Genomic DNA, 27,730 nt, shown 5'->3' with positions numbered 1-27,730 from the left:
AAAATATAAAACTATATCAACAAGCTTGACTGATTGCGAGTTGAGCTCACTGCCATCATAGCCTCAGCCATCCATCTCATCTAGTTTTAAAGGTTTTATAGTATCTCTTTATATGTTGAAGCAGATTTTATGGTCCCATATAAGAGTTTTGAGAGCCAGTATGTGTTTTATCACAATAAAAAATCTGTACTTTAGTGGTGCATCCCACCTACAGTATATGGGCAAGTGGCCAGCCTTAACTGGAAATGGTTATTATTATAATTATGGGAATGATGCTGCATTCAGACGCCAAGATCTTGATTGTCTGTTTACACACCTGCACGTTTCCCCTGAGTTATGATAGGTCAATCTGTTAATATTTGATACTTTGCTTTAGCTATACGATTTGCATCTGCACACATCAGTCCAATCCAAGGCAATCATTCAGCCACCATAACAGAGAAAGAAGACCAAGATCAAGTTTGAAATGTACCTCCCTGAGTCCCACTTAAGTTCACTTTATTCTGGGTATTCAGTGAAGACATTTTTCTAAAAGTAAATTTACTGTGGCGACAAAAGTTTTAAATGGAATTATGTGGAAATGCCTTCACGTTTTAAAAGCCAATCAACCTTATTTTAGTGGTAGATATTGGAAAGGTGTTGCCCATAGACCTCTCAGCGTGAAAATGTAAAACCTTAACACTGTATATAAATTATATATATTTTTTCCAGATTGAATTGGTTACGCACAAAATCTACCTTTAATGAAACTGAAACCCAATTTAAGAGCTCCAAATAGATTTAGGTTTTGTTACAAACTGTTCTTGCTCTGCTTTTTTCTCTTTCATTTTTGCTGACAAGAATAGGTCTAAAAACTAGGACACATTTCTAAACATTGCTCTCTTTACATATGAGACAAATGGCGCAATAGAAAGGACATGCAAGTTTTCAATTTTATCTTATTATTATTAGCTTTCTGGTTGACCTAATCTTTGCATGGGGCAATTATATATTTTTTCCTTTTTTATGAAGTGTATGAATTGACTTGTATCATTAGCTTAATTGGGTGTCCATCCCCTAGTCCTTTGGCATTAGTTACATCATTGCTGAATGTTTCATGATTTTAAGCGTCAATTTAGGTTACTTGCTAAAGTCTTACTTAGAGCCTAGTAGAAGCTTATGCATACACAACAAAATCCTGAGTTGTACTTAATTTGGTGTTTACATAATACTCAGGATTTAGCTGTACATATGTATGCACAGTGGTCTGGGTTTGTCTGATACCCAATACATCCTCCATTTCCTGTCACCCTCCACCGCATATTCTAATAAAACCTATAATGAAAAGGAAATGTCATTAGATGATGTTGAGTTCATTGAGCCAACGGATTAATAGCTTGATTACAGATTAAGAAAATAATTGCCATCAATTGCCCAGAGCAGCTCCTGTAGTGTTCTAAAACAAAGGTACGCGGAAAAAATGGAATTGTTTTGTCTTTTTAATCATTATTGTCAGGCAAAACCCATAGGACCGTTACATTTATGACTGGTATTCTTACAGTACAAGACAAAACTCATGGAGATCAGAGCCAGTGGCAAGGCCAAACCTCACCACTAAAAAGTAAGACATTCAGCGTCATTAGATTGTTCCAACTTTACATACAGGTCACAAATGAATCTTGCATTTGACTCATCAAACACAGCAACATTTTTGAGTCTTGATTACCTAGCAAATTCTAAAGACCTTGATAGAAACAGCAGAGTAGAAAATAAAACATTGTATAACAAGCTGAAGAATTCCTGATTTTATCATAATTTCCTGTCAAGATGTAAGACGTACAATATATTGCTTTCAGGTGCTCAACTCAAATGAAATGGGTACCCAAAGTCTCCCAAAACACATTCTTCAATATTTCAGACTGTCCTTTTGACACACGTTTGATCCCCTGGCATTAACAGAGATGTGGCTACTACAACCAGAGCCTAGACTTGTGTAACATAAAAAAAAAAAAAAGTGTGCCTGTGTCTGTGTGTAGGGGGAAAGCTGCCATCGAACGAGGTTTAAGGAGCTAATAAACGACAATCGACTAATAGGACCAGCCAGCAATGTTAGCCCTCCTCAAAAGTGCAGCTTTCTGTCAGGTAACCGTTTGACACTGAAAAAGTTTCTGCATTTCAAAAAAAAAGAAGAAAAAAAAGAATTAACACACATACAGTATAATGTCTACATCAAATCTATTTCCTGTTCATCATGGTATAACCCAGACCAAGGCCTCAAGACTAAGACACAGTATCCAGTCACAGCAGTACAATTGAGGAGAGGGAAAAAGTTGATATACGAAATGACACAGGGGGACGAATACTAAAATGCCGTTGGCTGACATTTCACAATGATTAAAACATATCCAACGGAAGGCAACATTGGTTCTGGAGTGTAGTCTGTGATAAAGACAAAGAATCATGACGATCCTACACAATTAATAGCTATATTAATAGCTATAGCTAGATCTAACACACATCAGACAAAATCGTTCATTGGTTGGTTTAATCCACAAGGAAGCTATTCAACAATACTGAATTATGCTATGTGCACATAGGCTAGTTTAAAATGAAGAACTTTGGGATCAAAATATACAACTGACTGAGCATAATATACACTCATTCATTTTAGACGCAACATTATCGGAATGGCTTTGGAGGCTGAAGTACACCAAACTCCAGAATCAATATTGCCATTCAGTGCTCTTAAAAAGAAGAGTATCTGGATATTTCCAGACTCCACAGATACGAGCCTGATTGTTTTAAGACCTGTATACACAGGCCAAGAAAAAAGTTGGATCTGCCTTCACAGTCTTCTGGCCAAAGACCATTTAATAAATCAATGTCCCACAGGCCTTGGCTGAGAAACCTGCGACCTCATTTAAACGAAGGTTCTTTAACACGTTTTGTGCTTCCAAGCAAATCTAAGCCAAAGTTGTAACTCAAGAAAATTACAATTTCAATTTAAAATGGCATGTTTTCCTCAATGTACGATAATTAAATTTCAGTAATATAAAAAGTACAAACGTTTTTATCGCTACCAATGGGTATGTATACTTCTGATCTAAGTCTCATTACACACAAATGTGATGAACTAGACTACAAATATTTCCGGTAGGACCTTAAGTCCATATTTTCTTTTAGATAGCTATTGTAGCATTTTCTTCCAAATTACTGTATAAAAAGAATCTCGGAACAGAGTCAAAGAATACTTTCGTTAAATGCAGCCAAAGGTTCTGATGTTATGGTTGACATCACAGAGAGAGAGGCCTAGGCAGACCTCTGGGTATAGAAGAGAATGTAGGCCTGAGTGTTGCAGACTTCCTCCACACTGCAAACGTTCATCTCGGAGTCATTACAGTGGACCCAGAAACCTGGGGACATAAGAGATGCTGGTGAGACACTGTAGGACACTCGAACCTGTGTTGTTGCTTTTCCTGTAGAGCGCAGTACGGGACACGGCGAGACACTGTTTCTTTCCTGCATAATGCAAGACAGTTGTAGAGGTTTTACTTCTGTATACCATTGCTCTGTATTGGTGATGCTTCTTGTTTTTCTTTTTACTTTGAATTGCTGTACATGACAGAACTTTCTTGTTTCTTTACTTCATGTGTAACCTTCAACTGCCATGCCTCCTCTGGGTGACTGAATTTCCCCCACGGGATACAAACTACTTGTTACTCATGTTAGACTACTATACAGTGTAATGGTAGCACAATATTAACATTTCACTTTGGTATCAATACCGGTATGTTTTCTTTTCCCGTTTTTAATTTACTCCTTTATCTTACATTTAGTTTACTACACAACTTTCTGCTAGGAGCTTCTCCCATTCTATAGCTATTCTCTGTAGTTCTCAAATTCTTCCCAAGCCCGACCCTACCCGGCGTTGTCGGGCCTAGCCTAAAATGAATGCTAATTGATCAGGCCGGGCCGAGCCTCGGGCTCCGTCACTCGAGCAACAGAGAACAGGCTCATATTCTGTCTGTCTGTCTGTCTGTCTGTCTGTCTGCACCGGCAGCACTGAAAGTTGCCCAAGTTCCTAAACAAATGGACCAAGGATAATCAGTGACACATACGGAAGTATAGTCTACTAGCGGTCTGGTTGTTGGGATGACGTCACAAACAAAACATTTGGATATACAGAGATTCTGCCTCAGCATTAGCTCCGTGTGGAGCGGCTGCGATGAAAGTTTCAAGCTGCATGTTAATTTAAAAAGGCAGCAGGCAGTTTCACAAGTTTGTAATACGTTATGAATCCAAGAAAAGTACATTCAAAGCAGAACCAGGAGGAGGAGGATTGTATTACAACAACACAACACAACTACATCAACATCAACCTAAAGCTGGGTTCAAACCTGAAGCTATTTCTTCTATTCTAGTCGCTTCTATTGCTTCACTTTGGTCGTGCAGGTCCGTGTTTGGTAAGAACAAAAAAAAAAGGGAGTTGAAAAAAACTCGAACCATCCAGGTTTGGACGCAGCTTAAAAGCACCATACATTGACAACCTTTCCTTGTAGAGACGATCATCTCGTCTGGTAAGATATTATTAATTCCATATGCTTTCTGGTTAATGAAGTGCCCCTTGCTGCTGTGTGCATTTATATTAAAGGGTTTACAGCCGCAGGGCACCACTTAGACTAGCAGAGGGCCTAAAGTACATGCCCGAGTTGTTTAAGCATGGTGGTCAGGTGGTGTCACACACCAAACATAACAGATATTCAAGCCCAGAATGCAAGCCAGATGAACACGTTTTTGGGTTTATAGATCTGCCCCGCCCGCTGCCTGTGTTTGTTGCGTCACCATTGAAAGGACGAAATATAAATCACGCAGACAGCGACAACGCCAGGGAGAGAGAGAATGAGAGGTGTATGATGACGGGGATTTAACTTTAGCCTATTTTGTTCAGAACCTACGCCAACCATTGCATGTGAATTCTCTCACTATGTTGTCATTTGAGACACTGGTGCTGCCTACTGGCGACATTTCTTTCTTTTTTTTTTCTCTCTCTGATAATTGTTAGGGCTGGGCCTCTGGCCTGCCCAGTAGGGCCCTGTTAGGGCCGGGCCTTAATTTTCAGGCCCGTTGAGGACTCCAATTCTCTGCCAGCCTTTTTTACCATTTTGCCCCATCTTTCCAGAACCATAGAAAATCTTCTGTTAGGACTATATGAACACAAAACCTTGAAATGGCTGCTTTCATCACAAAAAGTGCTTTTCGGCGTGGCGGAGACAATTACAGAGGGTTTAAGACAAGTGGTTAATAGAATCAAATCAACAATAGAGACAGTAAAGTATCTTTCTCACCTCCTTCTGTATTGTAGCAGTATGCGGTGTAGTGCCCTGAGCCAAAGCCTTTCCCGTGATGCATAACCACAGCAGACAGGTCATAGGTGTAGCCCCCTCTGTGGACGGAGTGACCCGAGCCAGTACAGCAGTAGGGTTTGATGTTCAGAACCTGGTCAAAGGCCACGTGGACACCAATCTTCTCCCTGTGGTTCCGCCCCGACCATCTGTCATAGGACAGGGACTGGTTAATGCTACTTATTGGTTCTCTCAGACATTTTCAATTCCAAGGACAAGTACCCCTAAATGTTGCATTTATATAGCACCTTTATCCAATGTGCTTTACAATGATTGTGCATTACATTCAACCATTCACATACACGGCGGGGGAAACCATGTAAGGCACCAACCTGCACATCGGGAGCAATTAAGGGTTCAGCGTCTTGCTCAAGGACACTTGAGCAAGACGGCCACTGTACCCCTGAGCCACTGCCGCCAATGTACGAATGGAACCAAATGGATCCGTAAGAGTCTATTTGGTTACACTCTCAGAGTTACATACCTGTAAGAATCCATTTGGAACCTCCTCAAGACCCCTAGACCCCATTTTGAGAACCACTGATTTTACTTGTATAAGAGTATTCTGATTTAATCCAAAACAAAAGTAACTCAACTGCATTTCTATTTTTTTAGGACATTCTTTATTTTCATAACTTGATAAACAGGATAGTTTCGTGAGGTACTTGCCTGAAGCGTTTGAGGTGCAACCGTAGAACCTGAGGTAAACGGTAGATCAGAAGCTGCTTACACGCCTCCGACAGAACTAAGGGTTTGTGGGAAGATTTCCGTCTTCTTCCTGTGGTGTTAGAAAAAAAAGTTATTCAGAGACGCGTTTTTTTGTAAAATGTATAAATACTGTACATAGTAAATCCGACCAGAAATAGGAAAGGCATTGGAAATAACTATGATAATTAACCATTTTGTCACAGTGGCCATTTTGCAATTACATCATACCAGGTGGGAAACAACCTGGTACGGTGATGCAAGAGCAAAATGGCTGCCGTGTGCTGTGAATAAGGCAAAGCATCTTGTTTTAAATGATTTGTTTTCTCTGCAAGGCAAGCTTTGAGAATGGTCACTCAAATGCTGTAATTAATCAAATACAAGCCCTAAATCTGAAACGAATTTTAATGCATTTAATAACTTCTAGGGGCTACAGCAGGACACTCCACTTAGTTACAAGAAATCTGCAAAACTTTCCCAAATAACAGCTACCAAGTCAACGCTAAAGGATGAAATCTATCAATTCTGATATATATTGAAAAATGCTTTGAATTTAGATTCATACTAACTGTTGCAGTGATTGCAGGCATAGATGCTGCCTTCAAGGGCCTCTGTCTCAGTAAACTTGGCCAGCATCTCAGTGAGGGTGCAGCTGCGCTGGTAAGCAGTGGAGCCCGAGCCTTTTTCCATGCTGTGGTAACGCTCTGGAAACTCCAATGAGAGATCCCAGAATGGCTCAACAGTATTAGACTTGTGCTTACAGGACAGGCATGTCACCTACAAAATCAAAGAGAAGGAAATAAAGTTTCAGACCACATCCATTCAAAATAACACAGTAACGATGGTTCCACCTCTCAGCATTTCAGCATATCAATCTTTATGTATACTAGTCATTCATAAATCTAGTACCACTGATCAGAGCACGATTACTATTACTAAAACTATTGCAACTATTGTTACATTTTGAGAATGTTTTGGTGATACCCAAACACCCACATGCCAATTTTAATTAATAAAGATAACGTATTACGTATAACATTAAAGTTGCTATTCTAAGACATAATGCTACTACCTACCTTCTTGGGACAAGTATTTCTCCAATACTGAAAATCAACTAAAAGATTGTAAACTGCTTGAGAAATATTATGAATCAGCCTACAAAATTAATAACAACATATTAATGCTGGCTGACAATACTGTCTCTGATTCCAACCATGGACGCAGCCACCGAAAAGTGAATATGAATTGTCACCATTACATAGGAGGTGTACAAGGTTCCATGATTTAACAACGTTAGACTGAGACAGTAGAGACACTCTTTTGTGCAACAGTCAATGTACATTGAGGGGCCTCACTGTATGTCAGAGAGGTAATATAGTAGTGTTTCGTATGTTCAGTGTTGCAAACGGTGCTACTGATGATGAACAACACTTGCATTCCAGTGCAAACTGTATCAACAAAGTATCATCAATCAACACATCAATGCTCACCTGACTGAGTAGCTGTCCATGAAAGATGGTGTTGAGAACCTTTAGCACCTGCTTGGAAAGCTTCCGCTGTGTGATGGGGATGACTATCCTGCGCTTGGAGCCCTCAGACTCCAGCTCCTGCTGCACCTTGTCCAGCAGCTCGCACAGGAACTCCTGCGCATCCTGCTGGTCGTAGCCACGGAAGGCGGGTATCAGGTTCCACACCGAGTGCAGCATGGCAAAGGGAGACACCAAAGACCACCGGCCTGACCACATGACCCTGAAAAGTGTGTGCAACTCATGGCACAGAGACATCTTCTGGCGAGCAGAGGTGCGGGGCTCTTGGGGCTGGACCAGTTCTGCAGCATGTAGTGGGGGCGGTGCACTTTCTTTGCTACCCTCGGGCACGTCCACACCCCCCGTCTTCCCCACGCGTCCAAGTGGGCAACCAGACAGAGCTGGACTGCCTCCACTAACCACGCCCCCTGGCCCTGGCACGCCCGCCTTCACTCCCTGGGAGCAATTGGTCTTGGCCAGCAGCTCTTCTGTCTCACACAGGTCCAATGTGAGGAAGCACTCCCTGAATTTCTGCAGGTGGCTCAGCACCTGTAATATAGAGTTCATGTAGCACGTGTTCCCCAGGTTGCGCAGGCCAGTGACACCTGGGGCGAGTCTCCGGCGCGTGGCTGCGTGGCTAAACCTCTTCAGTCTGCCTGCCCTGCCATTCTGTGAGGCCTTGCGCGACAGTGTGAGAAGGGGTGGCTTTTTGGGAGGCGGAGGTAGCCGTTCTGGAGGGTCACGAAATTTGCAGGGAATGAGCATTGTGGTCAACCGAGGCCCCTGGATAAGGAGTCTGGCACTCTTCCTGGGAGGGACATTGTTAATCTCTTCCATGAGTCTCTTTTTCACCTCTTTCTTTTGACGCCGGACTTCTTCCTTCTCCTCCTCCGTCTTCTGTGTACGCTGGTTTTGTAAGTCCTGGTGTTTGCTCACCCATCGCTGAAGCATCTTCCCCAGAAGCGCCCTCCTCCTGTGCCGCAAAGCCATCTGCATGGCAGTCTGGGGCACGCCCTCCCCGACCCAGGGAGTGCACCTCAGCGAGGGAGCAGCTGCCCCGACAGAGGAGCGCAGCGAGCGGCTTCCCGGACTGCGGACGGTAGACAGCGCCCCTCTGAGGAGTTTGAGGTCGCCCTCTGCATTGTCATTCAGCACATAGTCTCCACAGGCAAAGCAGAAGACATCCAGCTCACGCACCTCCATAGCCAGTGGGTGGTGGGACTCCTGGAAGTGTTTCAGGGAGTGCTCCTCCATAAAACGGCCACAGGCCACATGGGAGCACTTGAGGCAGGCCCAAAGAGAGTCGGTGGTGCTGCAGTCCACGCAGCGCCATTTCTGTGGATTGAGGATGGAGTGGTCGTGGCCCAGGCGCAGGCGCCCCACGTGCTTACAGCGATCCATCTCTCCAGATAAACATGTGGCCTCAGTGATAGGACACACGTCCCAAAGCCAAACAGCAACTCATTCTAATGGACCTTGTATTGGAAAAGAAAGGAGGCTATTAGATTTAACACTGAGCAAAACAGGTAGACCACAAAGCCTAATCATACACTTGTTCAGAACAGAGCTGCCAGACTGGCACTTCATTTATTCAACACGCATTAATATTGCATATGAAGAACTAATCTCCTCAAACACAGTTATTTATAGATCTATATCATTCTGGAATGTGTTACCATCTCACATTCATCTCACACAAAATAAATTATCATTCAAGATAGCTTTAAAGACACACTTGTTGCAGCTGACCACATGACCGTAATATTAAGCTTATGTTGTATTTCATTTCGTTTTTATATTATGCATCTTATATGGACCCCATGAAGACTAGATGTCTCCCCACTGAGTCCCCAGCATCAGCTAATGGGGACCCATTTAATAAACAATAGCGCTCAGTAAACATGTTATTAACGGATGCACTTACTCTTGGAATTCTTTGCTTGATATTCAATTTGATCATCCATGTCCACAGTCACCACAGGCATTCACAGAATCATTCTAAGAGAAAGGGGTGACAAGAAGTCAATATTAAATAATTTGCTCATCTATCAATCAATCACTTTAGATTCATTTGTCATAAGTGAGGGGACTCAATTTGAGAACTAAACACTTTCTCCCCCCCCCCCCCATTCAAATGTTCTCAATTGCACAGCCGGTTGTTAATAAATGATTTGGGTTGTGAAAACATGTAATGGTGATGATGTGCATTTTCTTTACTCAGTCAGAGGACCATATGGCACAACAGCAGGAATTCTGCATTGGCTTCCTGCCAGACTAATTATTGGGACTGTATTAGAATTATATCCTAGATTCAGTTTGCTTATTCAGAATTGGTCAATAGTCACTCCCATATTGCCACAATTTAAAGGAAAAAAAGAAGAAAAAAAACAAACATAAAACGTATATACTTTAAAGTGGATGATGAAACAAGAGGACATGTTATACATTTGAGTTAGAATTTTGAAGTGAAGTAGGCCTACTGCTTGTGAAGCCAGTAAACAAAATGCTTGATTGTATCTTTGCCTGGCTAACTAATGGTTGAGAACATCTCAGTCAGTAGGAAGGAGAAAAACATCCCAGAAGAAAATAAACGTGAGTTACGTGACTCTTGTAATAAATGGTATTATGGTGGAACAAAACTTGGATGTCTGATCATACACAATCAATGCTTATGAAGCACCATGGTAGGTTGAACAGATTTCAGTGATAATTTATTCATAAAACAAAAAGTCCGGTAGGCTACTTTGTTTATTGACTAAAGTTGTCCACGGGGCCTTTTCGGTGAGAGGAACGTGTTGTGGTTAGGGCCACAATGGAAATAAGTCCTCAGGATTATTATTATTTTTTTTTTACCTCGTGCTGTTTACATTTCCGAATTCCGACTAATAAATGCAATCAATCACAACAACAGGAAGCAAAAATATCAGGCACTGAACCAATAATGCATGCATGAGTAGGGGTAATCATTTCTACGAAAACGTCAAAAGTTGTTTTCTGTTCTATTATGTTCAAATCAAATGACCACACACACTCAGTGTGTTGTGTGGCCTGCCTTGCACGCACGGTCAGTGTGGGTCTGGAATACTTGGCAGGGTCCCGTCCACGTCCAGTGCTTTCTTTGATCTTGTGTTTTTTTGCACTCCACAATTCTACAACATCCACAACTTTAAAGTCTAGATAAAAAAAAACATGCAAAATTTAACCCCCAACGTGCGCCCATGTTTATCATTGTTTATCTGCACGAGCCTACCTTGCACAACACTGTGTGCTATTCCATGTTGCAGCCAGACCAGTGTTAAGTGTGTCTTGACTTATTAGGGACGCTATTGTTTTTAATATGAGCGTTAACGTTACAGTACTGTTTTCTCAATCTTTCCATGTCACATGTCTCGTTGTGAGCTGTGTGCGGGTGGTCGTGCTACGCTATGCTACCCCACCATCACCATTTTCAGTCAGAACAAAGAACAGCCACTCGAGGAACACTTAACAACTTTGCTGCTTCGAGGCAGGCAGGCAGAACCCTGCTGCAAAGCGTTAAGTTAGCTAACGTGGCTAACACAGAAAACAGCTGCAACAACATAACGTTGCATTGCGGATAAAGATAACAGTGTCATTAACGCGCGTGTTAATGACACTGTACTTTGTCCAAAATACTAGAAATGCCCGAATGTCAGCAAGGAGATTGGTGTGTTCATGTTATCAGTCTGCCACAGAAGAAGCATGCTAGCGTATGTTGCTAAAGCGCTAGCTGAGAGGAGGACAATCGAAGTTAACATCACTGTTGTTAGTGGCTCACTGTAGTCGCTTAGCTAGCTGGCTAATTACGTCGTTTAGGCTAACGAGAGAAAAATAAATGATGACATTCAACGGGCAGACTGGGCAACGGAATCAATTAATTAAACAAAGATCCGAGCATCGTAACTAAGTGGTCATGCAGTGTACAACATGTGAGATAGAAAACATAGCTACCGTTACCAGCTCCAACATCTCTCTCCACTGAGCAGCAGTACAGGACACAAACAGGAGGAGACTGAGAGACAGAGAGCTGCTGGCTGTGTCCTCGGCTCACTCTCTCCTCAGATTGAACAACCAACAACTCGGACCCACAACCATTTCTCATTGGACTGGGAACCTTCAGCAGCACACGGTCATTGGAGGAATGGCGGATCATTACGCCAATACGCCTGGGCCTGGTCTGCTGGGTTTTCAGTTTTCACCAAAAAACAAATCTCCCTTTAGTCTTGTTTTGATACTTGCTCATTTTTAGACGTTTAACTTTTTGTTAAAAGTTGTTTGTTTTGTTTTGCAAAGCGAATTTACTTATGGGTACTACCAAGAAAAGCACTATACAAGTCTGATTATTATTAACCACCACACGGAATAGGCATATAACCCTTTTATTACTTTTCTCAGCTTTTAATTATTTATTTATTAACATTGCGAGACACAGGATCACCAATTGATAAGAAAAAAAGAAATGTGGTACTTTTTATTCAATGAATGTGTCTTTACCAAAACAAACGTTTTTTTTTTTTTTTTTTTTTGTAAAAAAATCTTTTTACAGAGCTCCCCTCCCCCAAAATAACAAAACAAACATCCAAATGTGTTAATTTTATTTCAACAAAGACAACATTAAGCATGGATATACTTGAGTCAGGAACTTCCAGGACTTCGTTGTTCCAGTCTCTTGTTTTCACCACATAATATGCTGTAATGCATTTGTGGGCAGAGGGATCATCTACTAGGCCATGGCACTGCAGTGTTCACTCTTCAAAAAGTCTGATAATAAATAAGCAATATGAGCAAAGAAATCTGTCGCCATTGTTGACTTCAACGCACATTGCTTCCTGGCATCTGTTGTTTACGAAGTTTATTAAACAACTCAAGGTACTGAGTCATGGTGTCAACGCAGTCTGACGGTGCGTAGAGGCCCTCGGGTTTGGTAGCAAACACAGATGGAAGTTCAGGGACACTTGGACCGAGGAAGCTTTGCATGAACTCTTTCATGAGGTTCCAGCAGTCACCCGGAACCACACAAGGACAGTATTCCACCTGAGGAAAAGGAAACACACACACAACCTTAGTAAAACTATGCCTAAACGTAACCTCAGTAAAACTATGCCTAAAACTAAACATATTCCTGAACATTATCTCAGTAAAACTATGCCTTAACCTAACCTTATTCCAAAACATAACCAGTAAAACTATGCCTAACCCTAATCATATTCCTAACCTTAATCTAATTAAAAGAAATTAAAGAACCGATGGGAGAGAGCGGCCCTCAGAAAAAATGGGGCTGAGTGTATTTTGGGTGCGAGCCTTCCGGTTACCCAGAATTTTACACTCACCCACTATGTGCATGTTTATTAGCTCACAATGTACTCACCTCTACGGATATTCCCCTTCCACTGGAGCTCATCGTTACAGTGCCAATCTTAACTAGGAAGTCGCAGTAGCGATATCTGGAGCCCCGGCACTCCACCTTGTGCGCCTTGGCGTTCTGAAAGTGACTTTTAAGTTTCACCATGAGTACGTCAAAGTTTCCATCCGCTGTGAGGCACGGGCCACCTTCAAACAGGGCAAGGCAGCTTAGAGGGGTCTCAGAGTTGTGCATCAGATATAGGAGTTTGGTAGGTTGACCTGTAAAAAAACAGCATTAATTTAGTTCAGTAAAATTGCCACCACAACTTCTAACATAAATGTGTAATATGCCTGGCAACAAGCTTCACTGATACGGTGTGGCATCATACAAGTGATTTTGTAGAGCAGTGGCTCTCAACCAGATGTCCCGGGACCACCAGTGGTCCTTGAGGGGGTTCCAGGCAAAGTCCTGCACAGGTCCAATTTTGACACCCGCGCCCGCCCAACCCGCCATTAATCAGATCTGTGGACCGAACCCAAAAATAATTGACCCGTCGCCCGCCCTGCTACCCGTGATTAAATGCTGTAAAGTAAATAGCCTACAGCCGTGTGTACGTGCTTCCAAATCGCATCGCATCGTCCCTCCACGCCATCCTCAGTGTTTGCGACGCAATATACAGTAGGCTATTCACATAAACGTCTGGTCAGCTGCCACTCTAGTCTTAATCCTTTTAGATAGCCTTTTAAACCACCCTTGCTATGATGAGAACATGGGCTAACGTGCTTATGTTGTATGGTGTGTGCTATGGTTGTCTGTCTGTGTGTTGTGTGTGTCAGTGTCCTGCTGCCCAGCAATGCCTACTGTGCGCGCTCCACGTTCTTTAGGCAGAAACAGTTGTCTGATGTTCACAATAAAATGTCACCCACCTATGTAAGTCACGCACCACCAGTCCCCGCGAATTTAAAATAGAATATATTCTGCCCGTTTTCATCCCGTCAAACACGTTCTGTGATTCTGTTGCATATCTGTCTGTGTTTATGTTATCCAATGAGAAAACCCTTGAAGAAACAGGGTGACGTCATCCAGTGGAAAAACCCTTGATATAACACAGGGTGACATCACCAACAACAAGTGCAACCTGATATAAATAACACAGTGCAAGTTGGCACCTCGGCAGAGTGTCAACTTGCCCACCCACATACAGACAGCACCAATCGCAGTACTTGCGCGCTCTGCTGGTCTGCAAGTAGACCATATATGGCCACGAGTGCACAAGCGCAAGTTGGCACCTCGACAGAGGGCAGTCTAGTTAGTTACACATCTGGATTACTAGTTAATTTAAGTCTACACAATATTAAGAATGTAGAAGAATTGTTATATCGATCAATGTACGCCTGTCATCTCAGTACCACATCAATACAGCATGTACAAAATCTTATCCAACGACGTCTAAATATTCTAAGTATTGGGTCTGAGAGGCTAAACATCATCAAATGGTGGTCTGTGGCTCAAATGCAGAATAAATAACGGAACTTGAAATGAAAAGGGTTGAAAACCACTGTTGTAGAGGAAACAGGAGAGAACATTACCGCTGACATTTCCAGTGGGGTGATACGTCTCACAATCTACACAAAAGCTTCCCTGCTTTACAGCACCCAGCTCTTCCAGTTTCTTGTGCAGTATGTCCACTGTCGCCTGGACACTCTTTCCCTCTGCAACAGGCACTTGGCACACACTGGACAGAGCACACAAAAACAGCACAATGTCACAATGTGCATAGCATGTAACGTTGATTGATTGAATACTTGATTAAAAGTCTGAAAAGCACAGCATAGGACAGTACAGTTCCGATACAAGGTCTACTAATAGGATTTAAACGCAAGAAAGCGCAATGGCTTGTTTACATTATGGTCCTTTTGTACTCAATTCATAGAAAACAGATTGATTGATTACTTTATTAGCAGACAGTTGGGGGGGGGGGGGGCACAGGAAAGTACAGTTCAAAACAAGGTCTGCTAAACTTTCAAGAGCCTAGGATTTTAAACCCAAGAAAGCCTATGGCTTGATTCCATTTAGGGTCCTTAGAACTCAATTAATCAAAAACACCAAATAATTCTATACAGATCAAAAGGTTTGTAGTAAGTATGGCTTTTGATTAATCGAATACTTTATTAACAGTTTACAATTTGTATGAGATACTTAAATGGTTTCCAGTGGAAATAAGCTTAGTCTTTTCATGGATCTCCTTTTAGTAGACCTTGTACCAGTGAACTGTACCGTCATGAAACTGTACCTTTTCCTATGCAAACTTCTAATAAAGTCTTCAATCAATCAATCAATCAAAGGATAACACAAAAAGCCCTGCCCTGGGGGGTTGTTTCCATTGTGGGTATGCTTTGTTAGAATGGCGCGGAACGGCAACTAGTAAGTAACTTGATGGTGATATGGGGTCCATGCACATCCACACCATTCCACAGTATCAATACCCCCCCCCCCCCCCCCTCCCCCCGTTTGTGTATGCAGATTGGACGTTTCAACCGAGATCCTTGTGATCTAAACGTCGAATGTGCAGAATAAAACGGCACATATGAGACTAAGTACATTATTAAAGGTTTTAGAGATCTAAAGCAAACAACAAAAGTATTCAACTCACCATGTAACCCCCATTTCACTCTACCGCCAGGCAGATACACTGTGTTTTTGCACGCATGCGCGAGCGTGTCGCTGCCCCCAAAATAACAGACCTACAAGTTGACAACCTGCTAACAGCGCGGCGAGGTGACGCGTTGTTAGTTTATAGATCTGTTCTTTCTCGGCGATACCCTGGAAGACTTCCGGTTAATATAATTATTTTCCGGTCTTGGAACGGACCAATCAGGAGAAGTACATGTATTTCTACATTTCAGTATTGATATTTTTACTTTAATTTGTAGAAAATGTGAGTAAATTTCCCACCACTGCTTTCAATACACTCAAACTAATTAGGGTTGTGCTTGGTCTCCCTCCTCTGACCCACCTTACCGAGCATCACCACGAAAGCGTGGGGTGGCTCAAAGTAGCTGACAGAGTACAGCATCTTGCAATGGGCCTGGTGTACAAGATACACTACACCTCCAAGATTCCCATGTACCTGACAAACTACTTCTTAAAGGTCAAGGATGTTCACGATCATAACACCAGAGGCAGCTCCACTAATCATCATCAGCGTAGATTTAACACTAAACAAGGCGCTAACTCGTTCTCCTGCTATACCATCAACATGTGGAACGCCCTTCCACAAGCCCTAAAGGAGAGCAAATCCCTAGCCTCCTTCAAAATTGGTATGAAAAGTCACCTTCAGACAGCAGCTACCCGTGACTTGTAAATAGACTAAGCCCCCATGCTCCCCCCCCCCCCCTTTTTCTTTGTATTCTGCCTTTTGTATTTGATGTTATGCTTTTGAAACTGATATTATCCTAGATAAAGTACTATGTTCTATCCGTCTGTCTTTCAATGTTATATGAGATACTTAAAGTGTGGTTCCTGTGGAAATAAGCCTCGGCTTTCTAGGATCTCCTTTTAGTTGACCTTGTACCAGTGATTTGTACTGTCATGAAACTGTACTTTTTTCTATTGCAAACTTCTAATAAATTCTTCAATCAATCAATCAATGTGTTGTTTCAAACGAAACAAATAGCAATACAAATAAATAATAATAATATAAAAACAAAAACAGTAAGGAATTTGTGACGTAATTTACGTCACTTCCTGTACACGGGAGACTGCGAGACGACAACACGTGTTGACGAGCAGAGCAGACATCTGTAACTTCTGGTCTGTTTACTGGAGTAAATACACATCGACTCACTGACTGATGACAACAGGAACTATTTACTTTTCACCCACTCTTCAGAATTGCTTATAATATGCCCAAGGTGAAGAGATCGAAAGGAGGAGGTAGTGGTGGTGGTGAGAAGAGTGGAGGAGGAGGAATGGCCCTGTCCGATCAGATCCTACAGGGGGACATGGTTCGACTCCCCGGCCGGGTGAAGACAGGCAGGGACAGCAGAAAGGGACAAAACGAGGACGAGTACGTGGACGAACGTCTGTCGCGAAAGATCTTGGAACAGGCACGAATCCAGCAAGAGGAGCTGCAGACAGAGTATGGACTGGGACCCGACAGCAAGAAACCCAAGACCACAGTTCTCGGTAAAACTTGTGATGCTAAATTAATCAGCTGCTCCCTCCCACCCACATACATGTAGCCTAGGACCAAGACTGTCATCACTCATCAGATAATATGACAGTCTTGTATCAAGGCTATGGCCTTCCTGGGAATTGGATCAATACTGTATATCATGGATGTATTTTATCCAGTCAACTCAAAGGACCCCAATGTAAACAAGCCATAGTGTTTTCTTGGGTTTAAATCCTATTCATAGACCTTGTAGGCCTATCTGCACTGTACTGAACTTTCCTATGCAAACTACTAATGAAGTATTCAATCAATCAATCAAATTCTGACATTTACTTTCGTATCTATGAGATGCAAATGTAAAAATCGATAAAAATACATTGATTGAATTTAATTGATTGACTATAAGAGAGTCTCGATCCAAGGCTACATGTACACAATGCACAGAAGTATTTTCAGATACAACTGACTGCTTTTATAGTGGTATTGTTTTTCCAAAATTCCATTTAATATTTGCAATAAAATCGTTATGATCTGTGCCTACACTGCTACACACATACACAGAGCCAGGTGTCGACATGTCGTAGATAGATTACAATCATAGGCGGTTACAATGTTGCAAAATTTGATATATTCATCACTTTTACCTGTCGAGGGCAATCAGGGCATTACATAATACCAGTGTCAAGGGATATCATACTATAGAACCGATCAAACTTTGCACCAGGTGAACAACCTCAAATCACATAAATAATAGATTGAATGCGTCTTACTATAGACACCCCTGCTATAGATGGAGGATTGACAAGGTATACTCTTATGCTCCACCGTAACTCTCGGATGTTCTGTGAATGTCATTTTAGGGCCTGATACTCAGGATGCAGACTCCGATGAGGAATGGCCAGCCCTGGGGGAGGCTGGTGCAGGTGATGGCGATGATGGCTGTGAAACTGAAGTGGCAGTCGACCCAGAGGATGAGAAAGCCATTGAGATGTTTATGAATAAGAACCCACCAATGAGGCAAGATTTAGCACACATTTGACTTGAGCTCTAGGCCATACTGCATAGGGTACATTGCCAACAAGCTTAGTTTTTTTTCTTTTTTCTTTTTTCATTAAATTGACATTTCTAACTTTTTTTTGTGAAACTCATTGCTCTTTTTCTTGTAGACGAACCTTGGCAGACATTATTATGGAGAAGATTACAGAGAAGCAGACTGAAGTGGGCACAGTGATGTCAGAGGTGTCAGGGTTACCCATGCCTCAGTTAGACCCCAGGATCATTGAAGTCTACAAAGGTGTTGGCAAGGTGAGATGTATGATTGAAGTGTAGCACTTTGCCTGTATGGTAGTGTCTAGAAATAACGGACTGGTACATTTAATCTGGCATATTTTCAGTAAGGTGAACACGTGGTTTAGGTAGAGACCGTGACCCTCATTTATCAACATGGTGCAGATCAGTACGCCAAAATTTAGGCAAGTGTTAGCATTTATTATCGCAACTTGGCTTGGATGTTGGCTTAGGGTAGGATCAGATCTCACGTCAAGTGGTGGTGTAGGATTCATCTTACGTGGATCTTGGGCTTTAATCTTTTCTTGGGCTTTAATCTTTTCGTGGATCGTGAGGTCTCCATATTATACAGTGAAGTGAGTCCTATAAAACCAGCTCCAAACCAGGTTGTGCCCGGCACACGCATGCTGTGGATGATTTATTTTGGCCACCGGGGAGATGGCCAGCCCCTACGTGGCTCATGGGAAAATGTATACATGATTGCTTTATTTTAGTGCAAGCACTCAAACGTCGAACGCACATTGCGCTCATCGCCGATATTGGGTTAAATTAATATCCAAACGTAATTCCATTCATGACGATGTGACTGCTGGTGTGGTGTACTATTCATGTAGGCTACTAGCCTACTTTACAGAATAAATGGTAATCCCAGTGGCCCAGTGTCAACAGTGCTCGGGCTTGCATGTGTGTGTGTGTGTGTGCTGTCTGCTGTGTGTGTGACAGTCTGTGGGACGCGGACCATAACGCGGACATGAAAGGGAGTGATGCGTGCGATAAACTCTTTCCTATTGGCTTTCCTTACGTTGCTATGTCGTATTCCGTTTGTGCTGGTCGCAAAAGCGGGGCATTTCTAGAATATTTAAGGGCGTGTTATTTAAATCCGGCAACGCTGGGATCAAATGTACGCCAGGGTTGGCCAGGTAGGACGCTTTTGTAAATCTTCAACATCGCCCTACGCAAATTCTTAGGGATAAAATACGCTTCTTTTTACACTCCATTGAGAAATGAGGGCCAGATATCCACAATATAGTTTTTGTCTGATCTTTCAATCTGTCATGACTGTACTAGCACCTAAATAAAGTGCTTTAACTGTCCGAGATGCAACTCTTCTGTCCATCTCTCGTGCTCCTGTGACGCACCGGACTAGCTGTATTAGGCTGAGGCGCGCTGGTAGAATCCCTTCGTACTTTGTAATAGTAATTTGTTTCTCTGTTGTGTCAGGTTCTGTCAAAATATCGCAGTGGTAAGCTACCAAAAGCTTTCAAAATTATCCCAGCACTATCAAACTGGGAGCAGATTCTTTATTTGACGGAGCCCGAGACCTGGACTGCAGCTGCCATGTACCAGGCAACAAGGTCAGTGAACTATTATTGTGGGTGCTGTTGTACAAATAAATAATAAATGTATTGATAATAGATATTTTAAATTGTCATGCAACATGAGATAAAAATACTTCATTTCTCTTCTTGTGTAGAATCTTCTCATCCAATCTGAAAGAGAGAATGGCCCAGCGCTTTTACAACTTGGTGCTACTGCCCCGAATAAGGGATGATATTGCAGAGTACAAAAAGCTCAACTTTCACCTGTACAGTGCCCTCAAGAAGGCCCTGTTCAAACCAGGGGCATGGTTTAAAGGTAAGAAGAAAATAATGTGTTTTCACTTGAAGGAATGTTTATGGACTTTTGATGAAGATAAATGCATTTTTCTGCATTTCCGTACCATTGGACTGAATGCGGAAGTGGAAATACGGATGACTACATCCGCCCAAAACATCCTGGGAAATGAGTTCCTGCATAACTCCGGGGTACAGGAGACGGCGATTTAATATAAAACAATGAAAAAAAACAATTGAGGGACATACTGTTAAGTCTTCAATCAATGGCAGGGAACCGTAGCTTTTTGAACACTTAGACTGCCATAGTTGTGCCATAACTAATGTAGATAAACTGCCAAGGCCTTTTCCTACACGGATATAAAAAGCTAGATGCCTCATCCACCGCTGCAGTTCATTGGCACGACCTGTAAAAAAACTATTGCCGGAAGTGCGCAAGTGTGGAAAGCACGCTGCCACTTAAAAGTGACTACTGGCCAATCACAGCGCATCTTTTTCCAGGACATCAATTCAATTAAAAGGAGCTTTATTGGCACGAGGAAACAAACGATTACATTGCCAAAGCAAGAGGGAGTCTCGCATCTGATTGGCCTACCGAACGTCCCCTTCTTTAATTGTTGTCGCTTCAAAATAACCGACTGAGCAAGGAGCGTTCCCATTGCCTTAAGAGCGAACCCAATCAATTCCTCCATTCTAGCCTCACCTCCTTGCCCTGAGGCAAGGCTAATGCACAAGGAATCTATCCTTGCTATTGGAGGACGAGAGGACAGAAGTTTGAGTATACTTTGGATCTGGTTCAAGTGTTTAGTGTCAGTGATGTCACGACCATGGAAATGCTTCATAGACATGCGGCCCACAAAATACTTGAGATTGTTTGTGATGTCACAGTCTTTCACCTTCATCGAATCATCGTTCTTGGTTAGAAGAGCACTGCACCTGCCCAGTTTAAATGCAGTTTCTGCCACAAGATTGGGTTTCACCACCAAATGTTTACTTCAACTTACCTAACAACGTAACAAATTAGAATCTTTTTATTATAACCTAGTATTAACCCATTTAGATCTGTGGCCAATTATAATAAAACACATTCTAAATCCTAAGATTTTCTGAAATACGTATGTTACTAAATAGCAACATCTAAAATGGCACACTCCCGGTTTGAAGGGGTTAATAAAGTAAACAGAAATCATAAAAACTGTAACAATGAATCTGAACATATCGAATCTGCACCATAGAGTCCCTGCTAATTCCAGAGAAGTTTGGGATGAATAGATCTCATCCCAAGAACCTTTTTGAATCTTGATTAATTAAAATGATATCTTACACAAAGTTTGAGACCATCTTATTATGTTAAATTCATTCATGACTTTCCTAACTTGTTCACTGTTCCTCCTTACTTTGAGGGGGATATTTGACCGACCAGGAACTATTGGTGGCCTCCATTAGTTTGAAAACTGAGTAATGCAAAACCACTAGGTGGCAGTGTTTCTCTACGATGGACAGATGTGAATGGGGTTAAGAGTTGCCTTCTTCACATTCTGTGGTTGCCACTTGGAGTTACTGTTATTCAGTTTATTATTTTCTTCTCAAAATAATGTATGTCACTCATATAATTCACCCAGTATTTAGAATTGTGTTACCCATTATCCATGTTTAAGCTGTTACCGGTATTTACAAATATTTCTCTGCAGTACACTGGAAAAAGTAGATTTGTTTTGTAAAAGAAAATGCAGTCCTGTTTAGTATATATTTTTCACATTTATTTTTTAAATAGGCCTATGAACATTTACTGTGTTGGTGGCAACTTACCTCTAAGACTTCTCTTTAAACTTTCACCCTTGTTCTTGTTTAGGTATACTTATCCCACTCTGTGAATCTGGAATATGCACCCTCAGAGAGGCCATCATCATTGGCAGCATACTCACAAAGTGCTCAATTCCTGTGCTCCACTCCAGGTAAGTGATGTGAAGGATTTACCTTTCATTAATGGGTTTCTGTTTTCGAAATGTCAGCACCTTTCTAGCATATCAGAAGGACCATCATTCGTTTATAAAAATGTAGCTTTATTACTGGCAGGAAAGATGATAAAAACAAAGAACTAAGCTCAACAAGTCCTTTCTCAGATTTCTACATGATCAACAGCCAGGGAAGATTTTAGGGGGTTTACCACAGCATCCCAGTCTGTCTCAAAGGCCATAATTTACTGTATCACAGAGCCATGTTGCCCCAGGCAACATCTTGGAGTTTCGTGGGAAATCTGCCAGCTGAATCGACAGACACGGGTCTTTCATACCAGAATGCCACTAGAATTAGTCTGTTAATATTTATAATGGAAGTTTTCTGCTCTTATATCAAATGATATGTTTGTCCATTCCTTCCAGTGCTGCAATGCTTAAATTAGCCGAGATGGAGTACAACGGCGCCAACAGTATCTTCCTGCGCCTCTTGCTAGACAAGAAATATGCCGTGCCATTCCGTGTCCTGGACGCCTTGGTGGGCCATTTCCTGTCCTTCCGCAGCGAGAAGCGCGTCCTTCCTGTGCTATGGCATCAGAGTCTACTCACCCTGTCGCAACGCTACAAGGCCGACCTGGCTTCCGAACAGAAGGCAGCACTGCTAGACCTGCTCAAAGTGCAGACGCACCCACAGATCTCGGCAGAGATCCGCCGGGAGCTACAAAACTCGGAGTCGCGTGATATCGAAGACGCCATACCTGTTACAATGGCTATGGACTGAGCATTTGGCACACAAATATTTCTTGTGCAAAGCATCTCTAGCAGATCTAAGGCTTTGTTTGTTTCTTTTAACTCCAGCCTTATTTATTTAGATGATGCTTTGTGCCCTGTTAAAAGATAAAAGGACAAGATAAACCTTTACCAACGCTCATCATTTTCATCGTGTGGATGATGAAATGTAGACTTCAAACTGTTGTATTGTTGGAAGTCATTGTTTTCAAGTTGAGAATACTCTCTACCACAATCTATTTGACACAGGCTGCATTTTGTTAAAGAAACTATTTTTTGAGACAACAGACAAAGTGATTGGTCATTAAAATGTATTTGCGTAGGGTAACATAGCAGCTGAATTGTATATGTCCATTGTTTGAACTGTTCTTTATGATATAGTGCAACCAACAAAAAAAGAAACAAAAATACAACATTAAAATGTTCTTATTTTGATCATAATACCCAATTACTGAATGTCAGTCTCCAGGTTTTCTTCAGAATATGTATGACACTGATACTACGTCACTATGTCAAATTACAGTAGGAGTCCACTAGTACTAGTGGTTCTCAATGTTTTATTAAGAACCCCTTAACTCTGAGAGTGTACACTTTTACTAGACAAGGCTACATCCTTTGTTTCTTATTGTCCACTCATTTTGTATGTCCATAGCAAAAATGGACATTTGACACAAATGTCCACCACAAGCCACCATGGCGATGACCCCTGCAGGGTCTAGGCATAGTGTTTGTGAGGTTAAGGCATAGTGAAGTTAAATCTTAGCGTTTAGACGGAATCAAACCGAAACACGGAAGAAAAACGGGAGTCCCGACCCTGCACGTTATTAGCGCTTGAACGTTTGCTAAATAGGCCTACGGTCTTTGTAGCCTAGCTAGCAACTCATCACAGATCATGGATTTGGTGTTAGGAAAGCCATTGGATGAAATACATTTAACTGTGCAGCAGCCTGCTGTGGTTGTAAATGTTCAGGCCAGCTGTGAGCCTGCCCTGACGAGGGACCACTGTACCACTGGCCCTGGAGGAGACCACCAGGGTCTCAGACTACTTTGGCACAGTTCAGAAAGACATCCAGCCATGCATGAGAAAGATGCTAGCAGAATGAATGATGCAGGTATGCTATGTACAGTGGTGGAGTACTATCATTTTGTACTTAAGTAAAAGTATCAATACTGCACTGTAGAAGTACTCTATACAAGTAAAAGTCAGGAAAATGTACTTGAGTAAAAGTACAAAAGTATTGGCATCAAAATGTACATACCAAAAGTAGAAAGTGCCCACTATGCAAGAATGTCCCATTTCACAAGTTTTCAAATGTGTAAATTGTATAAAAATCTTTTGAAAATAGCATATCTACAAGCTCACAACGTGTTGCATTGCAAGGCTTTGTGAACTTGCAGATTTTATTTTATAATCAAAATCTACTAAGTAAAGTTTTCAAATAAATGTAAAAGTACAATATTTGCCTCTGAGATGTAGTGGAGTAGAGGTAAAAGTATAGAAATTTGGAAACACTCAAGTAAAGTACAAATACCTCAAAATTGTACTTAGCAGATCTACATGCTCAGTGAGGCATTGTGATCATGTAGATTTGCTTAAGTAGGCATACATAAATCTACTTGGTTTACACCACTGTATGCCCCAACTGGGTAGCTCTCAAGCATTAGGCCTAATGTAAAACGTGAGCCAATTATAGGCCTAACATTTTTTTCTACAGGTGTGCGAGGAGCAGAAATGCGAGGATGAAGTGTTTCCCTTGTCAATGCATTACGTGGAACGTTACCTGGGCCACTTTGCTGGCTTCCAAACTGAGAGAGTCCGTACCACTGAGTGCCTACAAGCTTTCTGTCTACACTGACGGTGCAGTTTCCGTCTCAGATATCTTGGTAAAAAGCAACACTTCATTTATTGTGGTAGATGTGATAACTTTAATGGTCATCAGCAAACAACCAAGGAAGGCTACAGTGCTGTGGACAACTATGTGTACCCCATAATAACAGTACGAATGGCAGTAGAAAATCACATTTTGCAATGACCTTATCCAGAAGAGAAAAAAAGAAAACGGGCTACTACTTCACCAGTCTATCTACCTATTAGTTAGTTGAAGCAAGCAGGTAGGTAGGTGCATTAATCAGGTGTGATAAGATAAGAGTGATAAGACTATTCGTGCTCTAAATCATTAGATTATTAGAGAATAATGGATGGTACAGCCATTCTGACAGGTAAATGCAGCTGAAGGTTATGTTAATTGTGGGTGTGTTTCATTTAGGTCAACTGTACAAGAAATGTCAGTTCTGGCCCAGTAACACCCAAATCCCACACAACCACAATTAAGGTTAATTATTATACCCCCAGCTCTGTTTACCCATCAAAATGTCTGTTGTGAAAATGATCTACTGGAAACCAGGTTCAGCCAACCAGGTGCTGTTGACTTGTAATGTCATGCCAAGTTTGAGCTCTCCCAAGGCCCTGCAAAGAATTTGTTTTGACGCTCATGTGTCTGGGAGGAGTTTCAAAGCCATCTCCATGAAACATGAAGTAAACCATTCCACGGTCCAAAGTTAATCTATAAAATAGTGAAATCTCTCTAGGCCAGGCCTTCCAGACAAGTTCAGCTCAAGAGTTGATTGAAAGATGCTTAGGGAAGTATACAGGTAAAGTCTATTCAGAATTCCAGGTTAAGATATGCATACAATACAAAATGTATTGTAGAATTCAGGAAATCGTAGTAGGCTACTCCTAACACACAATTTCTTGTGTGATAAAGCAGATCCCTTTAATATGGATCTACTGTTCAGTTCACCGAAACAGGCTTACAGTTAGGCTATGTTTTCATATGCAATCGTGCATTTTGAATTGCTTTACACATGTAAATAACTAGTGTCTTATGAGTAATATTAATGATGGGTTTGATTTGGTTGCTAGAATGTGTATCTGTTCCAGGAATGTGAGATGGCAGTGGTCTCGAGGTTAGACTGGTGCCTGGCTTCAGTGGTACCCTCTGACTTCCTGCAGCCACTTCTTCATGCCATACCGTTTGTTCATCCCGGTCACCTCCACACTGTATACCGGCATGTTCACACATACATTTCCCTGGCAGCCACAGGTAAGTAGGCTGTAAACAACACCGTGTCTGGTCGTGTGTCAGAAACAATTGAGCCCTATTAGAGAGGACACATTGTATATTTCATCTCTTTCAGAATGTTATATGAATTACGTGTCAAGATTGGGTTTTGCCATTATGTCAGTGACCATTATAAATGTTATAATTTAACTTGTTGAAATCAAGCGACATTGTCTTTGGGGAACAATGGGCACAAAAGCAGCCATAACTTTGATTACGATGTGTCAGCGGTTCATTTGGGAGACTGGGAGCTGAGTTTGTGTAATCCTGTATTGTGTGCTGTGAAAGACCCATGTCTGTCTATTCAGCTGGCTGATTTCCCACGAAACTCCATGATGTTGCCTGAGGCAACGTGACTGAGATACAGTCAGTTACGGCCTTTTAGACAGACTGGGATGTTGTTGTAAACCCCCTAAAATCTTCCCAGACTGTTGATTATGTAGAAAGACTTGTTGAGCTTAGTGCTTTGTTTTTATCAATAAAGCTAGTTACTTTATAGGATTATCAGGTTTTGTGAATTGTCTGCTTATGTTTTTGTCTTTCTGGGTGTGGTGTTCATCTCATTTTGTAGTCTTTCTTCAGTGGTGGTCTAGGTTGTACCCATGCTCTCTATTTCATTAGTGTCATTAAGAGCTTACTTGAAAATTGATTTAAATCCTGCAACTATGCATACTTATATTTGTTTTTATTCTCAGAGTACACGTTTTTAGTTTACCTGCCCTCCACTTTTGCATGTGCAAGTGTGGGGGTTACTATGGGAAAACTGGATTTCCTGGTCTCCAGTGATACACTGATGCAGCATTTGGCCAACCTTTTGGTCATTTATCTGGTAAGGATAATTTATAACTCTCTTCACTTGGACATTGACAGCATTGACCTTTATTTGATTTGTGAACATTAGACGAAATACACACAAGTAATATGTTTCTCAAACTCCCAGGTAAGATTTCACTAGCAAAGGGAAAAATAACATTCAAGAGGTCATAAATCCAGGACAGCTTGTTTGGTCGGTTACATGTTTGTTTAGCTTCGCCCCGAAAGTCAAACAAGTCACCCAACGCACCAGTCCAAGGACAAGGGTTAACTGTCTCGTCGTGCTAAAGCTGCAGTCGAAATCCAGCTTTAGACATGTTATGACTTGAGTAATTAAAAAAAACATCCGTTTGTGCAAAGCTAGTCTGCTGCCAATAACCATGAACATGTTTGGTCTCCAAACAGGATTCTCTCCGCCTCTGCTATGTGCAATTGCAGAAAGCCTTAGAGCTCAGCTTTCCTCCTCATCACCAGGCTGCAGGTATTTGCAGCTCAGGACATCTGACAAGAGAAAACCACCCTGCACCCACCCAGCAGTGACTGTCATTCCGGAAGACAGCTTGACACCGGAGGCTACCAAGCCCTCAACCAACCTCCTCCCAACCAGCAATGATTAGGGCTTATCATGAATTTACCCCGTGAGACGGGAACCATAAATACCAGGGAGAACTATTTAGGACAGGGTTTCTCTCCCCTGAACAGAGATAAATTGACTCTGAATGCCAGATCAATTCCACATGAATTCTGACGATCCCTCTCAATGACATGTAATGTCTAAATGTCACACTGTTCGACATTTAAGTTCTTTTTGCTTTTGCCAAGCGGTTTCTACTGAATGTTTTGCATTGTTGTTTAAGACATTTTCCATTTGACGTAACCTTGTGCCAGTGTTTGCACCGTTGTAAACACTAAACATTAATGTATTTAATAAAGAATAAAAGTCTTAAGTTTGCAGATATAGCTTGATGTTTCTGGGTATAGATAGATCTAACTAATAATT

General features: G+C 41.7%; 4 protein-coding genes across 4 annotated transcripts; 2 read left to right on the top strand and 2 right to left on the bottom strand.

Moving 5' to 3' along the window:
- Window positions 1-1,526: 1,526 nt before the first annotated feature.
- On the bottom strand, window positions 1,527-11,674 carry usp49 (ubiquitin specific peptidase 49). The gene is made up of 7 exons (XM_080728930.1): window positions 11,582-11,674; window positions 9,537-9,610; window positions 7,577-9,087; window positions 6,656-6,863; window positions 6,051-6,159; window positions 5,325-5,530; window positions 1,527-3,392 (listed from the first exon to the last, which is right to left on the bottom strand). The coding sequence occupies exons 3-7, from the start codon at window positions 9,011-9,013 to the stop codon at window positions 3,289-3,291; spliced, it is 2,064 nt and encodes a 687-aa protein (XP_080585056.1). The 5' UTR covers window positions 9,014-9,087; window positions 9,537-9,610; window positions 11,582-11,674; the 3' UTR covers window positions 1,527-3,288.
- Window positions 11,675-12,348: 674 nt separating this feature from the next.
- med20 (mediator complex subunit 20) lies at window positions 12,349-15,641 on the bottom strand (the record flags this gene model as incomplete). The annotated part of the gene is made up of 4 exons (XM_080728159.1): window positions 12,349-12,664; window positions 12,999-13,252; window positions 14,564-14,709; window positions 15,628-15,641. 4 exons carry the CDS (start codon window positions 15,639-15,641, stop codon window positions 12,443-12,445), a joined length of 636 nt encoding a protein of 211 aa, XP_080584285.1. The 3' UTR covers window positions 12,349-12,442.
- Window positions 15,642-16,734: 1,093 nt separating this feature from the next.
- bysl (bystin-like) lies at window positions 16,735-23,192 on the top strand. Its single transcript, XM_080728935.1, has 7 exons — window positions 16,735-17,162; window positions 18,012-18,168; window positions 18,318-18,456; window positions 19,660-19,793; window positions 19,913-20,073; window positions 21,904-22,006; window positions 22,433-23,192. The coding sequence occupies exons 1-7, from the start codon at window positions 16,880-16,882 to the stop codon at window positions 22,785-22,787; spliced, it is 1,332 nt and encodes a 443-aa protein (XP_080585061.1). The 5' UTR covers window positions 16,735-16,879; the 3' UTR covers window positions 22,788-23,192.
- Window positions 23,193-24,535: 1,343 nt separating this feature from the next.
- On the top strand, window positions 24,536-27,473 carry ccnd3 (cyclin D3; the record flags this gene model as incomplete). The annotated part of the gene is made up of 4 exons (XM_080728158.1): window positions 24,536-24,679; window positions 25,737-25,899; window positions 26,613-26,746; window positions 27,136-27,473. 4 exons carry the CDS (start codon window positions 24,536-24,538, stop codon window positions 27,268-27,270), a joined length of 576 nt encoding a protein of 191 aa, XP_080584284.1. The 3' UTR covers window positions 27,271-27,473.
- Between the last annotated feature and the right edge of the window lie 257 nt (window positions 27,474-27,730).

This window comes from Nannobrachium achirus (assembly GCF_963921795.1).
Source record: "Nannobrachium achirus genome assembly, chromosome: 6".
Lineage (NCBI taxonomy): Eukaryota > Metazoa > Chordata > Actinopteri > Myctophiformes > Myctophidae > Nannobrachium > Nannobrachium achirus.
Note: the sequence above shows the minus strand (reverse complement) of the source record. Positions and strands in the feature narration are given on the sequence as shown.